The sequence below is a fragment of the Dasypus novemcinctus genome, chromosome 9 (assembly GCF_030445035.2).
Source record: "Dasypus novemcinctus isolate mDasNov1 chromosome 9, mDasNov1.1.hap2, whole genome shotgun sequence".
Lineage (NCBI taxonomy): Eukaryota > Metazoa > Chordata > Mammalia > Cingulata > Dasypodidae > Dasypus > Dasypus novemcinctus.
The window spans coordinates 45,743,419-45,759,861 of NC_080681.1; the positions used below are offsets into that span (position 1 = coordinate 45,743,419).

The 16,443-nt window shown below is 32.4% G+C and overlaps 1 protein-coding gene across 26 annotated transcripts in view; it reads right to left on the reverse strand.

The window, feature by feature from the left end:
- ADGRL2 (adhesion G protein-coupled receptor L2) overlaps positions 1-16,443 on the reverse strand; it is a 653,868-nt gene that overhangs the window by 42,360 nt on the left and 595,065 nt on the right. For all 26 annotated transcript variants that reach the window (XM_058303275.2, XM_058303285.2, XM_071217326.1 and 23 more), the window contains 2 exons: positions 12,661-12,770; positions 5,763-6,563 (listed from right to left, as the gene is read on the reverse strand). In XM_058303275.2, coding sequence (XP_058159258.1) covers positions 5,763-6,563; positions 12,661-12,770 — 911 coding nt within the window. The remainder of the gene's footprint in view (positions 1-5,762; positions 6,564-12,660; positions 12,771-16,443) is intronic.

A 16,443-nucleotide genomic window follows, 5' to 3' on the forward strand; every position in this document is an offset into this window, starting at 1 on the left:
CTGTATCTAGTAAACGCACTGTGTCACTACTAAATGACTTAGGGAAAAAACCTGCTTTGATATGAATCATACTCTATAAACAACCCAATTCAAAGTATTAAAAGTCCAATGGTTATATATAATCACCAGAGCAGTGAAAAATTTCAAGTCATCCACTCTACAACTTATAGGAAACTTAATTTGTAACATCTTTCTACCCAGCAGCCATTCCTGCTTGAGATCAGCCAACTAGATCCAAACAGAATGTAAGCCTGTCATGCTTGTGATGTTTTAACAAGGAAGCATCTCCTGTTCCGGCATATTTACTTTTGAAAACACAGGTACGAAGGAGTTCCAGTAGAGGTGTATAACTTAATCTCTTTTCAAGATAAATTCGTTCCAATTATGCCTAATTTGAAGCCAACCCTACATATTTTACAAACCGCCTAATACAGAATAGGTGATAATGCCATTTATTATAGAGTTTTCTTAGTTTTTAAAAAGTGATTTTTGGCTTCCAAAATTACTTTCAAACTGTTAAGTCCACTATGCTAAAAATATTTAGGTTGAATGTTCTTAGCATAAATTATTCAACAAACAAAAAAAATCAGTACACACTTAATATATTTAAAATCTACTAGATTACACTCAAGTTTTATGGACATTTATAGATTACAGTCTCTTAAAGCCTTATGTTTAAATTTTCAGAGTAGAACAAACTGTAAAAATAACTTTTCTCCCCAAATACTCTATAAAAGAATTAACTTGTTTTATGCCTTGTCTTTAAACCTAAGAGAAAAAAAACAAAAACAAAAAATCAAGCTAGAACATTCTAACTCATTAGAAAACAAGTTCTGATTTTCACAGATGTATTTAATATTTTAAGCTTTGGTCCATAAGTATTGGTCTGATATTTGTCTTATATCAAATATCAGAAGTCTGGTCTGACCCTATTGAGAGACTAGACTAAATTCAACAGAAAAACTAGTGTGCGCTTGTTCATAGTTGTTCAGTAGTGACTCTTGCCACACTTCCTGTTATCAGTAAGTGTACTATATATACTTTCTACACTTTTCTTGCTTCTATCTCAAGAGAAACTTTTTAAGCACAGGTCTTATTTCCAGGGCATAATTTATTGACCACATGAGAGATGCCTATGTGTGTTAGTCAAACTTCAGGCCTAGCCAGCTGCTGCAGAAACCTATTCAAACCTGTCTTTTTCTTTAAAGCACTTGCCTGACATCTTGTTAAACCTCTGTAATTTTCTTTTGATTACAATGCAGTCAAGGCTTTCAGTGCTTTCTCAATTAACATTTGTCAAAAGCATCACAATCTTTTGCAGAAGTGTCAAATAACTGCTGCTGCATCAAATCTTAAAGTAGAGAATAGGAACAAAAAGGGGAGAGCAATATGGTTTAGCGCTACACCAACTTATATATCACCTGACACTGTACTAATTAGTACATATTTCATCACTGAAATATGTATTAAAAACACTACAATTAGTGATCTGTTAGCTAAGCTTCAGTAATGATTCATGACAACTGAGTTAAGATAGGTAATAAAATGACCACCATTAAATGCATAAAATTTCATGCAACATTCTATAGCCATGTTTCCATGTGTTTTATGGATATTTTCATACCTTTTCACCTTCTGATCATCATAAGAAGTTTAAAGTGAATCAAATTAACATGAAAAAATATTAGTAAGAGTGAACTACTGGAATACTGTAAAAACAAACATGAAAGTAAACTTTTAGTGGCAAAATTAGACTCTTGATGGTGCCATCTAGAAGTGCTTAGACTTTGCAAGTTGATATTTAATCAGACAAATGAAGTAATTGAAAGAAAGCAATGTTTCTAATATTGAAACTAGAAAGCAGCAGTATTTTTAAAAAGTAGTATCTCTTTCCATGGGTAGAGACATGTCCCAAGAGAGCATCTGGTCAAGATAATACCTTACACTTACTCAGCCTTTATGTATTCAGCATTTATGTGCCAGATGCTATGCTAATCAACATTCATGAATCATCTTACCACAAAGGATAATCTTCTTTTTACAGATGAGGAAACTGGGGCATGGAGAAATTGAGTAATTTACTTTAGGTAATTTGTCCACATTCTCAAATGCTATGATATTACTTTTCTAGGTAAAAGATTTTCATAGACTCTGACATCCCACAAAACAAACTGCCCTTATTTGGAACATATTAACTGATAAAGTGTTCTGTTTAAAACTCTAAAAGGAGAAAAGACATGGAAAGATAACATAAAGCAGTAGAGAATAAACAATAAAAAGTTTCATAATTAAAAGTATGCAGTACAAAAGGCTCAATACTTAAGACAATCCTATGACTGGCATTATAAAACATGGCAAATCTATAAGAATAATTCTATAAGAATAACAATCATTTCTTAAATCAAAACTTTATTTTATAAAGTTCTAACCTAGAGTTATCAGGGATGCCACATCAAGCACCCAGATTAATTGATTTAGCATTCTGCTTACCATTTATCATTTTTTAGTACAGAGAAACCTGGAAATGGTACTAGTAAGTGTATTTAATAAGTACCCATGAAAATTTTGGCAAAAATATACAGAATGGATCAATTTTTCATGGTAGTGTTTACCAAGAACTTAAAAATTTTTAGTAAGTTTTTTCTTTCATGAAAGGGCTTAAGGACAATATCCATATATACCATGGCTAATTTTTCCTTCAACCTGGTCAGAAAACTCCACTATTGTTTATTGAATGAACTTCATCTAGGGTAAGTCTGTAGCCTAGTAAGGCAAAAATGAGTCTTTATTAAATTATCTTTATTCACTGTCTAAAAATACTCATCGTCTTTCATTGAGCATTCATTATCAGGGGAAAGATATTTCAGGAAATAAGTGCTTTATGGTATACACTTCGTAAGTAAATAAATGTAACAGGGCTTTCTTACTAAAAAATTCCCCTCAAGTCAATGAGGTGCCTGACTTACAATTAGTCTAAGACAAATACTCAGGATCTGTCAAAGGCCAAGTAAAAATGCAACAGTTTTCTATAATATTTGGGTTATCAAATTTTTAGGTAGAGTAAGCAAGTCTAAAGTAAACCAGATTAAGAAATAGAAAAGAGCTTTAAAAGAACTTGATCATTCCAGCAGTAAAATTTTATTGTCAGTCTTTAAAAAAAGAAGAACTTGAAAGGGTTTTTTCTAAGTCCACAACAGAGAAGAAAAAGGTGAAAGAGAAAAAACTGACTTCATTTAGGGGTATGGAACAAATGAACTATACAGAAAGTAGTCTAAAAATTCAAATTCTAAGTCCACAACAGAGAAGAAAAAGGTGAAAGAGAAAAAACTGACTTCATTTAGGGGTATGGAACAAATGAACTATACAGAAAGTAGTCTAAAAATTCAAAGGAAAAACATATTCATTTGAAAATCATTATCAGAGCAGAGAAATAATATGCTTATGCTGTTAGTTATAAAAAGGGTTGGATTTATAAATTGGGAGAAGTATTGAGGCTAATAGTGTGAAACAGCCCATAATTAAAGATGAAAGTAATGGATAACTTCATAACACAGTCTATGCATGCACTGGCCATGTGAATTTTAGCCAAATCAGTCAATCATTGCTTTAAGACACAGGCAAAAAGACCTGATATCTCTGATAACTCTTTACTATCAGTTTCCTGGCTCTTCTGGAAAGCTGACAGTGGTTTCTTGGTTTGAATTAAATTTAGTTCAGCAAAGCCCCACATCTATGTATCTGTGGATCAGAGACAGGAGTTTCTAAAAGCATTTAAAAGTAAGTCATCATAAGGAGGTAGAGAACAGGATAAGGGTTAAACAACAGAAAGAGAAGTTTAAGATAGATAAAACTTTTTATCACCAAGGATTAAAATAAGAGGTCAATATGAACTTTTTTTACGTTTTAGTAAGATTTATAAATAGCTATTGTAGATGACAAAACACACTTGTAGGAACACAGTTGTACTGTATGTCTAAGTTCTCACTTTCAAGGATGCTAACTTGTTTTTTCCAAAGAAGCATTTACATCATCCAAGACTCTTCCATTCAAAATGGATCAAATTATTTACTAGAATATAAGCCATACTTGGAGAATGAATATCCATTGTATCCTGTATTCACTAAAGTACTCTGCACCAAGTAGATGGGCAATGATTCTTTGTTGAATTGAATCTTTACTCAACTTGATTCACAATTCTTCAAGAGTTTTCTGACTATAGATTTGCAATTTCTAAAGTATTTTCTTTCACTTTTTCTAATTGAGGGGATGGGACTTACTGCCACAAAAGACAAATATATCAGCTGTCAGGTTTATACAGGTTACAAAAACACTTAACATAAGGATCAATACAATGTCAAATTTCATCAGTGCATGAAAAGTTTGCTTTTTGACAAACCTATAGGATGAAGCACAGTACTGGCTTTTGAGAAACCAAGTGAGATAGATGAATCAACCCAAATTGATGGTTTCAAGAGCAAAAATATTATGTCTAAACTTAAAAATAAATGAATTTAAGATACTATTAATAAAGATTTTACATCCTAAAAGATTTACTTTTGAAAACGACCAATGGGACATTACTGCAATAGGTTTGAGCCATAAACTCCAAACTACATGCTATAGATAGGATTGAGGGACACAGCACTAAGTCAATATGTCATTATTGCTCATATTTTATGAACAAAAAACATGTACTTTGGTATTCTATAATGATTCAAATAAAAAAACTTAATTATAAAAGGCTGTAGTTTCTGCCTTTAAGGCCTGACCCCTATGAAAATATTTAGCACACAGATCCATATGTGTGGGTATACATTGATAGTGTATGTATATGTACTTCTTTAATAGAAGAAAAAGATATTAATATCTGTTCCACCCTGATGAAGAGACATTTAATCACTCTGAAGAACTTTCTGGTTCTTAAAAATTTGAAGTAACCCAATAATTTGAAAATTCCATTTAATTTAAGTAAATTGAAATATTAATTCAGATCTTAAAAACACAAACATCTCTGTTCAAATAGAAAATTCTTATAATTAGTGATCACTATAGTAATCTATTAATAGGTTACTATATTATCTTACATATGAAGTAATTGTGTTTTAATGAAATATTCAGTTAATTTACTCTCAAAAATTATTTCCCACAGAATTGAACTCACTTGATAAACCAAAATATATTTCCCGAGATTTAGCATTACTTTGCAAAAGTAATGATCCTTTAAAATACTGAATTAAAACTGTCACTGATTTTTCAGGAAATAAAAATATATAATTTTATGTAACATTCTAGAAAGAAGTTGGGATGACTCTAACACAGAGAGCAGACACCAAAACTTCACAACATTTATGCCTGGCATTGTACATCAAGCCTACCAATTCACCTGGGATTCCTAACGCACATTTCTCTTAACCACTGGCGCCAAGAAGCTAAAAGGTCTGCCTGTAGATTATAATCAATGCAGAAGTCAGGTAGGAAAAAACAAAGCTAACAGGTTTATACCTGGTAATATATATTTAGCAAAGAAAAACTAGCAGTAATGCTACAATTTTTCAAAGACAACATTTTAATGAAGAAACTGAGAAAATGAAATTGGACCACAATAATGCTAAACTGTACATACTATGATTTGCCACATTATCCTCTGTGCTTTACGAAAAGGGGAAGACCACAGTGGAGGAAAATAATTAGAAAAAGAAGAAAGTCTTTAAAAGTAAGCTGTTCTCAAAACGACATAAACATTAACAAACAAACATTCTTACCTTGGGCTGGATCAGGTGGACCAAACTCCAGAGAATATCGTAAAATGAAGTTATTGTTCCATACATAGAGTTGATTATCTCTTGGGTTGTAATCCACTGCAGCAATATACTGGTACTGGTTGGGGAAGGGAACATCTACGTATTCTCCTCGGTTTAATCGGGTATTGTAAATGTAATCAATTGTATTCTTGCCTGTTTCACTTTCATTGTCTTGATAAACAGACCTGACCACATAGAGGACTCCGCATATCATAAAAGCATTTGATGCAGCACGTTTGTCATATACTGTCTCCCACGTTGCTTCAAATCGAAGAGTGTATGGATTCAGCTGGCTAATGACTATCATTCCATTGTTCTGCTCAGTGGCATAAATGACCCATAAACCATTTTCATCAACAGCTAGGTCGATATCAGTCTTTCCTCCCCATCTATATGGCGAGGTATCGTGGTAGTTGGCATAGTTAATTATGGCTTCGCCACTCTTAATTCTAGTCCTCAAGTCAAATTTCACAATATTCCTTGTTCTTTCTTTGTTAAAGAAGACAGCACCATCATATACCACAAATCCAGTACCATCTACTCGATTTGGAAGTTTATACGTTGTTGTTTGGCGACTGTTTTGGAAATCTTCTAAAGAAGCATATTCTATCAAAGTATCAGTACGATAGGGAGTCCAGGGCATGAAATAAATTTTATCTGCAGCCTGAAGAGGGTCCTTGCACCAAGCACCTGCCTTTTGTTCAGCTTCATATATACATGGTGAGTCCACAATTGCTTTCAAGGTCCCAGGGCACACAAAAACTAACAGTCACAGAGAAAAGACAAGAATTAAGCCAAGTTAAAAAACTTATATAAACAAACACAAGTTTTAATGACTATAAATCAAAAAAGAAAAAAAATAATTTTTAACACTGAATTGTATAATTATTTTATACTTAATATAAGTAATAATCTTCTTTCCTGAAGTTATTATAAATCAATGTACCAGCACACAAAGTGGGTAGGATGTATTCTCACAAATAGAAACCAAAGTTTAAGAGCATTCATAATTGAACTGACAATTTAAATTTTGTGATATGTTTTTATCTTACAATTTGGTTATTTATGCTTTAAATTTTTTATGCCTGTATATAAGAGTATTTTTAACTTATTTCTCAATATTTCATTTCAGTCCAATCTTCGTATCATCCCCCAGCCCACCTATAAGCACCCAAAAACAAAGCCCCAAAAGAAAACAAATAGAACAGAAAAATCAATGTGAAGGTTTATTTAAAACTTTTAAAGAAGCTAGATTGAAAAAAAAGGTGATTGATTTAAGAAACATAAATATTCAGAAAACACAATTAGGAACAGAGAAAAGTAAAGTAAATACAAGGAAAGCTGTGGATGAAACAACCAGGAAACCCTGTAACCATGGCATGCTATGGACAGGGTTCTGGAAGCCAGGCAAGATGACACTTTAATAATAAGTAAATATTCAAGGATATCAGAAAAAGAGATAAAGGGTGAAAAAGGAAACAGAGAAAGGACAAAATCCCCTTCACCAACTTCACAATTTATATCCCATCACCAGATTTAGCAGTCAAATTCATTGTAAACAGTCGACTTCTTTACGAGGTGCATTTATGAGATCCTGCTGATTATTTTAATATCAGATGTGTTGAAGGGGAAGGGAAGGGAGGAGGTTAACATCCATAAGGCACATAACAGGGAGCTGGGGTTCAGACTGTATACATTATTTACCTTTTTGCTCCACTTCTATTTTAAGCATCGGAAGAAACATAAAAAAAATGTGCAAGAAAAAAAAGAAAAAAGATTAAAATAAATTGAATATTAGTCTAAGACTGAATTTGTAATAGATGCTAAATATAGGAAGAATAAGAGCTGCACTACTTTGGATAAAAAGAAACACACAACAGGAAAACCTAGCAGGAGAAAGATTCTAATGTTACATAAAGGAACATGGATCAATCATTTTAGTAGATTAAGGAGGCAATACAAATATGTTGGCATGTTGCTTCACTTAGTGTACCTGAATAAATAATGAAACTCTTCACTAATGCATGTTATACATACTCTTGCCTTTTCAAAGTCATTCAGTATTCTTATCAGGTTTTACTTTATATATGTACGCTATAAATATAAATGCATGCATAGGTGTATCATCCCCATTTATTTTATCATGTGAACTCAATTATTAAATTGACCCAAATTAGGTAAGAATAAAAACAGGAAAACACATTTATAAAAATGACAACTCAACTTGGCGTTTAGGTCTAATTTAATAAATATTTATATGTTCACAATTTTTCAAAGATATTTAAGTTAGATGCATATGATCATATATCTCAGTATATGTTTTTCTATTTCTAGAAAAATGCATCTTAAAAATATTTAAAAAGCCTCCTTTTCAGCAAAATATAACGCCCATTCACCCCCTCCCCCGCCCCAAAGATAGGTTTTAGATAGGGTAGGATAAGGTAATACTAATACCTTGTCCTCCCCAATAAAAATTAGCAAATTAACTTTTTTTGGTTGAAATATATTTAATCATATAAAATTCTTATTAAATTCTCAGTATCATATATCTCAGACTTTATTACTAAATCTATTTTTAAAAAAGTAAGCAAAATACATACAAGGGAAAAGCAAGCACAGTAGGCAAGGAGAAAAAGGAAGAAAGAATTATGGTTAGCTTATTGTGACATTTTCTACCATCGTCAATTTACACAAAAGGCAAGCTAGCATGCAACAACGATCATATTGAGCATTCAAAGCAAATACCTTGACTCCACAGACCCCATTAAAAGGTAAATGCTTTCATAAAACAAACCTGATTAGTAGACTTAAATGACAAAAAATTCCCCCCTCCAAGAAGTTTAAAGAAATGAATTACTCAGTTATAGTAAAGGTGCTAAGAATCTTGTTGGTAGATACTTTTTAAAATAATTACAAACCATAAAATACTATTTTAGATTTTCTGTAGGCTTTGAAGTATGTTGCCTGAATTTCATAAAATGCCCAGATTAATGTCTGTGCTTCTCTCACTTCCTTGATTAAATGCATTACATTGTGCTAATACTCTACCTCTAAACTGATTACTCCAAGATACTGTAGTTGTACATTTCATTAAAGTGCCTTAACATGATTAATTTTTTAAAGTTGCAATAATTCATCACGATTAAATATCGACCTCTTGAAATACCTTTGGAAGAAACGTAACATGCAAACATTTTGCCATGGGAATAACATAATCTTCCACATTGAGCCACCACCTCCCCATCCAATTTGGTCTATTTAACCATTTTCAGGAAACATACTTGTCGTTCCAATAATGTGTAATTTTGACCATAGCTTGGTAAATAGAATAAATTCACTGTTACTGTTTTTATAAACCTCTGCATCCTAAAATTATTCCTCAGGGAAGAGCAATATTATACCTGCTTAGAATCAATAACGGAAGGGCGTGGTAGAAAAATGGGGATAAGAGAAATCATTAGTGTTGTGATTGCTCAGAGTACCTTGATATACAGCTTTATGTTTTTACAGAAAAGGATGTTTTACTGATATTGGTTAATTAAATGTAAATAAAGGGGATAAAACATTTAAAAATGTTTACATATTTAAAAACAGAACTTGTAAGTTCAATAAAGGGTGTAAAAATATGTTTTATGTTTACCATTACGTGAAAATGGCTGGAGTTCATTATTTCATCTACTAAAATGACAGTGCAGTTACTGAGCACCGTTTCAAACAGGGATGGCTTCATTGCTTTGTGATTTAACTATCATTTAATTTTAAAGGAAAACAAAATGGATAAAAATTATGTATATTTTATAATGCCAGTGAAAACTGAAAAATAACACCCAAATGTAAAAATAATCCAATAAAACCTTTGATGAATCAAGAAGATATAGATTTTTAAAACAAAAGTAAAAGTGCCAACACTATGATTTTAAGAGAACCCAAAAGGACAGATTTTTGTCAAATCAGCCTTGCAAGAAAGAACATTCTCAAAAATTCTCCCAACTGAGAATATAAAACCATAATAAAATTAACAAAATCTGCATTCTTCATCACATGCCTGGTACATATTTCAACTTTTCTTAAAAGACTGAATGAATTAATTCATGATATATTTATTTTTCTGTAGACCAAACACAAATACACATGACCCACCAACATCAGTGGAGGACTACATGGATATGCAAGACAAGAAACTGACTCAAACAAACTAAAGCCTACATGTTCTGTATTCGAAGTGACACACTATTTCATTGAGAACAATCTCTGAACTCGGTTCACTAATAATTTAATTAACAGTAACAATTATTATTTTTCTCAAATAGAAGTTGTAGCTAAATTTATAGTATAATTATTAAAAATATTATGATAATGTGAAATAAAAGAGGGTACAAAAATCAAAACCAACCAACTCCTACCTGGAGAATACAAAATTGAAATCCTAATGACTTGTCAGGACTTCTTCCACATATATTCAATTCCTAACACTTCTATTAAGGATAAAAAATTCCTTGTAGACATACATTTTTTACACGGAATATGTGTACATACGGGAATATGTAGAAGTTATATATAAAGCATGTGTTTATAAACAACTGCATTTCTAATAGCTTCTCTTGAGCAAATTTATTGTAAAACTTTCAGAAATCATAGATTATTGAAATATTTTTGCAGTAGGATGAAAACATTTAGAAAGTATATTGTCCTGAAAGATTTGCTCTAGATAGAAGTTGGCATGAAGCCAACTGGTAAGAGCGACATATAATCAATGATATCTGATGATGAAAATCTTTATCAACTAACTGTAAAAAGGGCATACAAATGTCATAACAAACAAAAACACTACAAAACAAGAGGGAAGTGAAAACTATAGGTTTAAAATAAAAGCAAGTTTATGAATTGAGGATAATGGTCAAAAGGATACAGAAAAAAAAAAAGAGAAAACAGTGAAAAGGGATAAGAAAATAAAGTCCTTCATAAGATTAGAATAATTTTGAAAGATTCCTTGTATTAAATTTTAATATTGTGAAAATCAAGCAATTTATAGTGTGTCACTACTGTACAGTATATAAGAATCATACTTTCTACTATATTTTAGTGAGGAGTGGTGAATAAGAAAGCCATAGACTTAATTCTGCCTCGTGCAAACGTCTAGAAAGGTAACAGCAAATTAATTACTGGGTGTTGTGGTGTGTGCTTTTTTTTTAAAGGACAAAAACTAAAAGGAATAAATACTTCTCTGAGTTTAGAATGTGCAAGTTTAGTGCACAATGAACAAAACTTCTGGAGGGACTGAAAAAGTAAAATTTTGAAAGTTAGACGTTCCAAAAGATATCCACATTTTCCTCTTTAAGAGTGCAAGAAATAACTTAAGAGTCTGAAAATAATATTTGCTGAACAGTGTTCTTGGACTATAGACTAGGTTTCAGGAACTGGCTCCAGAAAGACACAATTCTTGGCAGCTCTGACTGATTCCACTGTTTGGGAATGGATGTTGTATTCCTTTTCTAATTTGAGGACAGAAACCATGCTAGAGTCAAGTGAAAATGACTTTATGGAACAAAATAATTTTGGTTAGCTCCAAACAATGCATGTTCCTCTGGTGGCACAGGAGAATGATTATGTAAGCCACTAACTCTATACATAGGAGAAATGATATAAAGATCAGCGCACTCAGTAGGCTTCCAATCCTACAAATGGTATAGAAAAACTGAAAACATGAAAAGCATCCATTTCACAGGAACACAGGAACACAGAGAAGAGATGAAAAGAAAGATAATCTGAGTTTGGCCTTTTACTGATAACCTATAAAAGCCAATTTTTCAAAACCATAGCAGAGAGGACAGAGAGGGTACCTTCACTGCATGCGTAAGAAAGTATTGCTACCATGTTGGAGAGAACATATCTATTAGAATTTAGTACTTTGCTTGTAAAAATAGATGGTCTGGACATGAATCTGTCAGAATTTAGACACCTAAATTTTAAGGTTCTAGAAACTACAATTTCATTATTTGGTAAAGCCAATATATTTTTAAGAGAGAGGTGAAGGCCTATTTTTTTTTACCAATTTAACAGGAAAGAATGAAAGAACACTATTAAACCAGTTCATGAAAAAAGGGTAATATAGTCAATCTTTTAAGGTTTCTAAAAAGTTGTCATTTTTTTTTGGAAGTACAAAATAAAATTTAGAAGTATGAGTTGAGATTAGGAGGAAAACTGTACAGATTTAGAGCATTAGCTGAAGCCTATTTATAAAATTATTGAGTTTTAAATATCCCATTGTAGGATCCTACAAAAAATGTTACAAAATTAGAAAATAGAAATATTTGCAAGGTTTTGTCATGCCTATCAGCTTTATTTAGTACGAAGATTTCACCACTGAATCTGGTAAAGAAATGCTCTCTTAACCACAATGGAACAAAAAGGAAAGAACTTGCCTAGGTTACTGTAACAGTAGCTTTTACCAGGCACTGAAGTTACAATAATAGCAGGTAGCCATTCGAGTAGCTCATGATTAAAACTGAAGTCAATTCCTTCTTTAGAAAACTGAGAGCCAAACCAATTTGTCAGCAACTGGTATTGGGCAAAAGTACAAATTTCTCTCTGCCCTATTGAATAGCTAATTCAAGTTTGTTTTCTGGAAAAACACTAGCCTTAAAAGCCAAACACTTAAGAACACAGACAGACACTTGGCCAGCATCACACTATGGCTTCCTTCCACACTTCATGAAGCTAATTGGAGGCCCGAGTCTGTTAGTGCTCTGCATGCATAATGGTTTTGTAGGCCATGAACATATGCTTCTTTCACGTGTGTAGTCTTTCAGCATCAACGGAGAATGCTGGAGAAAGTGAAAAATAAAAATGTCATACTTACTATAAGGGACACATTCATATTGGACTTCAAGGTATTTGTATGTTCCAGGACATGGGTCAGGAAATACATCTGACCCTGTAACTACTATACACTGTGTTCGATTGTTGCACCTGAAAAACAAAACGAATCGTACTTCTGTAATATAGCAATTTGTTCATTTTTTATCAAAAAATTTAACACAGAACTGATTGCTATTTTCTTGAAGCAACTCAAGCCATGAAACAAATATTTCAAGTGATATTATACTGTTTCACATTAAGAGCTATAAAAGTTGCAATTTCTTCATGCTGTAATAATTCTGTATCACTGGTAGCACTCAATCTTAACTTGAAGTAAAAAGAAAACATAATTCTTCTCAATTATTCTATTAATACTATACTTTTAATATGAGGTTTCAAGATATGCAACATTTCTCGTGGGGGGGTGTGCAACTTATGATACTTGCTGCTGTACTTCAGATTTTAAATTAATTTAAAATGGTAATATGACTTTGAACAGAAACATAATCATAAACTAAATAGTTCAGAAGTTTTGACAACATATACTTAAAAAAGGGGGGAGCCAGGTTTTTAAGTTTATCCTCTAAATCCAGTTTTGTGTTAGCTTTTCTATTACGGGCACTTTTAGCACTCTTGAATATACCGATTAGGCTAACAGATCTGTACTTATGTGACATTGCCCACATAAATAAAAGAATACATTTAAAGTATTTAGTACAGTACCTGGCAAATAATGTGTCTAAGGATTGTTGTTACTCTTGTTAGTTACACAGTTCAACATGCTTATACTATCAAAACAATAAATCACTATGCACCTTGGTTCTTCTAAATTAGTTCCCCCCAAAATTTATCATTAAAAAGAATGCCACTAACCTAATGCCTAGAATGTCTTATTTATTGTTAAATTCTGAAAGTATTCTCTTATTTTGTGTTGTCATTAATTCAAAACAATTCTAACAAGTTAATATTCTAAGCAAAATGATATTAAAGTTCCATGAAATTTTCCAAATGATATTTTTATGTCTCTGTTGATGTTAAGCTTTGAAAGGGCAAGGAATGTTTACTTTATAATATGATTTAATTATAACCCAATGGAGTGTAATGTTTGCAGGGTTTCATTATCATTTTTCTGATAGTATATAAATTTAAAAGGCAAAGCAAGCAGAACAAGAACATTACAGCATTTATTTAACAATTTGAGTACCAGATATTCTAGAGTGCATAAAATAACAACTTTAAAATGGCAAAATAAAGAAAGAAAATGCAGCCAATTTCCAGCACAACAGGTAACTAAAGGACAATAGGAGATTTATGTTAAATTGGGGTAGGCACATTAACTTATGCATTTGATGCCTTTCAACTATAATCTCAAAAGTAGACTGACAGTTCTCTGATGAGCAGCAAAACCAGAAAATTTACACAAAAACAATCTCCAGGTAATGCTTATAGACCAAATTATAATCTAATGAACTTCAAAGGGATGGTCTTATATACTAAATAAATTATAACTAATACTGCTTATACAAAAAAACTATAACTTTTATCTGATTAATTATCATGCCCTAATTTTTTTTACAAAACATACCATATGCAATTAATTTTCAAGAACATGGATAATGTAAATAGGCTCTATTATTCCGCACTAAAACATCATGTTTCCTTCTCATTCTATAGTTTTCTTAAATAGTTAAATCAGTTGATAATTTGCCAATGGTTCTTCATTTTTTGTAATTAATAACTTTAATATGAGTCACAAAACCTATTTCATATTTTAAAATCATTAAGAGCAGTTGGTTTTTAATATTTCTCAATAGTTCTTTATCTAATATTCAATGAATTCAGAAACATAATTCTGACATTTAATTTTTCTTCTTTCTTACATTCTACAGAAATAGGATGGTTGCCCTTTTTTTTTTAAACTTTTTTTTTAAAGTTTCTTAATCTCCCAGGGATTCTCAACCACTAAAGTAGTCCCCGAACAAAAACTAAAGGCTCTTATTTCCTTTTTGTGTTTATTCTTATCTGCAGGGCTCCTCGCTTCATCTCACACTCACACCTCTCAGAAACAGAGAAATATAAACTCTTAGGTGTTAGATATATGATATTCCACTTATATACTTCCTTTATATATATTGTATAATCAATTAAAAAAAACACAAAAACCTGCTATGTTGACAATGGATTTAAAACACATCTAAAAATATACTCATTATACAAATTCTATAAAATGAGACAATTCCACTTGTGAGTAAACAATTCACATACTCTATCACCCTTCTCTTCCCACTGAAGTCTCCTTACACAAACTAAAGACATGTAGAAAAGCAAGTGGTTAGTACTCAAGGTTAAAATGGACCAAAAGCATAAAGAGGTTTGGATCAAAGTAGAGGAGGAAGTAGCTCAAAGGATTTGAGAATGTATGACAACTTAAAAAAAAGATACACAGAAAATTACCCAATTATTTTCCCCTAGAGGAACAGATGAATAAATAACTTTATATGAGATTTAAAATATTTTTATTGGGAAATGGATGTGGCTAATAACAATTGGGCCCCCATCTACCATATAGAAGGTCCAGGGTTCAGCGCCCAGGGTCTCCTTGTGAAGGCAAGCTGGCCCATGCAGTGAGCTTGCTCACGTGCAGTGCTGGCCTGCGCAGGAGTGCCGCCCAGTGCAGAAAAGCCACCCCATGCAGGAGTGCCGGTCCATGTGTAAGGCCGGCACAGCAAGTGACACAACAAGAGACACAGAGGAGAGAAAATAAGAAGACATAGCAGAACAGGGAGTTGAGGTGGCGCAAGAGAATAATCGCCTCTCTCCCACTCTGGAAGGTCCCAGGATCAGTTCCTGGAGCTGCCTAATGAGAATATAAGCAGACACAGAAGAACACACAGCAAATGGAAACAGAGAGCAGACAACTTCCGGGGATTGGGGGGTGAGGGTGGAGAAATAAATGAATCCTTAAAAAAGTTTTTTAAAATTTTATAATTGTCAATGTCACAGTATATTATGGCAAGAGATATACAAGGGATGGAAGTTCTTCTGATTCCACTGTGTTTTGTCTGAAAGAAGACCAACACCATAAAATGAAAAATAAATGCCACATTTACCTTTTAAAAACAACTTTGCATTATTTTGACCACAATTACAAGTTCAAATTAATGCTAATAGTCAAATGAAACTACCATATATTTATTTATGCTTTTACATGCAAGTTTTCAAAGATCTTTATTTCTTAACTACAAAAGAAAAAGTAGTTTCTTCTGTTGCAGAAGAGAGTAAAGTAAAAAATAAACCAACAATGTCTCTTCCGAAGCCCCTTCACCCATGAAATACTTTTAAAATAGCTCTGAACAGGGCTCTAAGCATAGTTCTCCAAGTGTGGTCTCTGGACTGGCAGTAGCAGCAGCACTTGGGAAAGTTTTAGAAATAAAAATTCTAAGGCCTGCTCTAGACCTACTGAATCACAAACTTGGGGAGGTGAACTCAGTACTCTGTGTTTTAACAGGTTCTCCAAGTGAGTGGAATGTTCACTCAAGTTTGAGAACCAGTGACTTATAAGTCATTCCAGATTTTCCTGTGTAAGTAGTCTTTTACATACATATAAAAAAGAAACTACCATATTTATACCAACCACATAACTTTTATTTCTCTTAATAATCACACTGTACAAAGCATTCACTTTGAGGCTGCAATTCTATAGCTATTGTTAAATTGCTATAGAATTATTACTGAATGTAAGGAGACAATGGAGTTCCTACAAATAAAAGTATGAACATTTCTA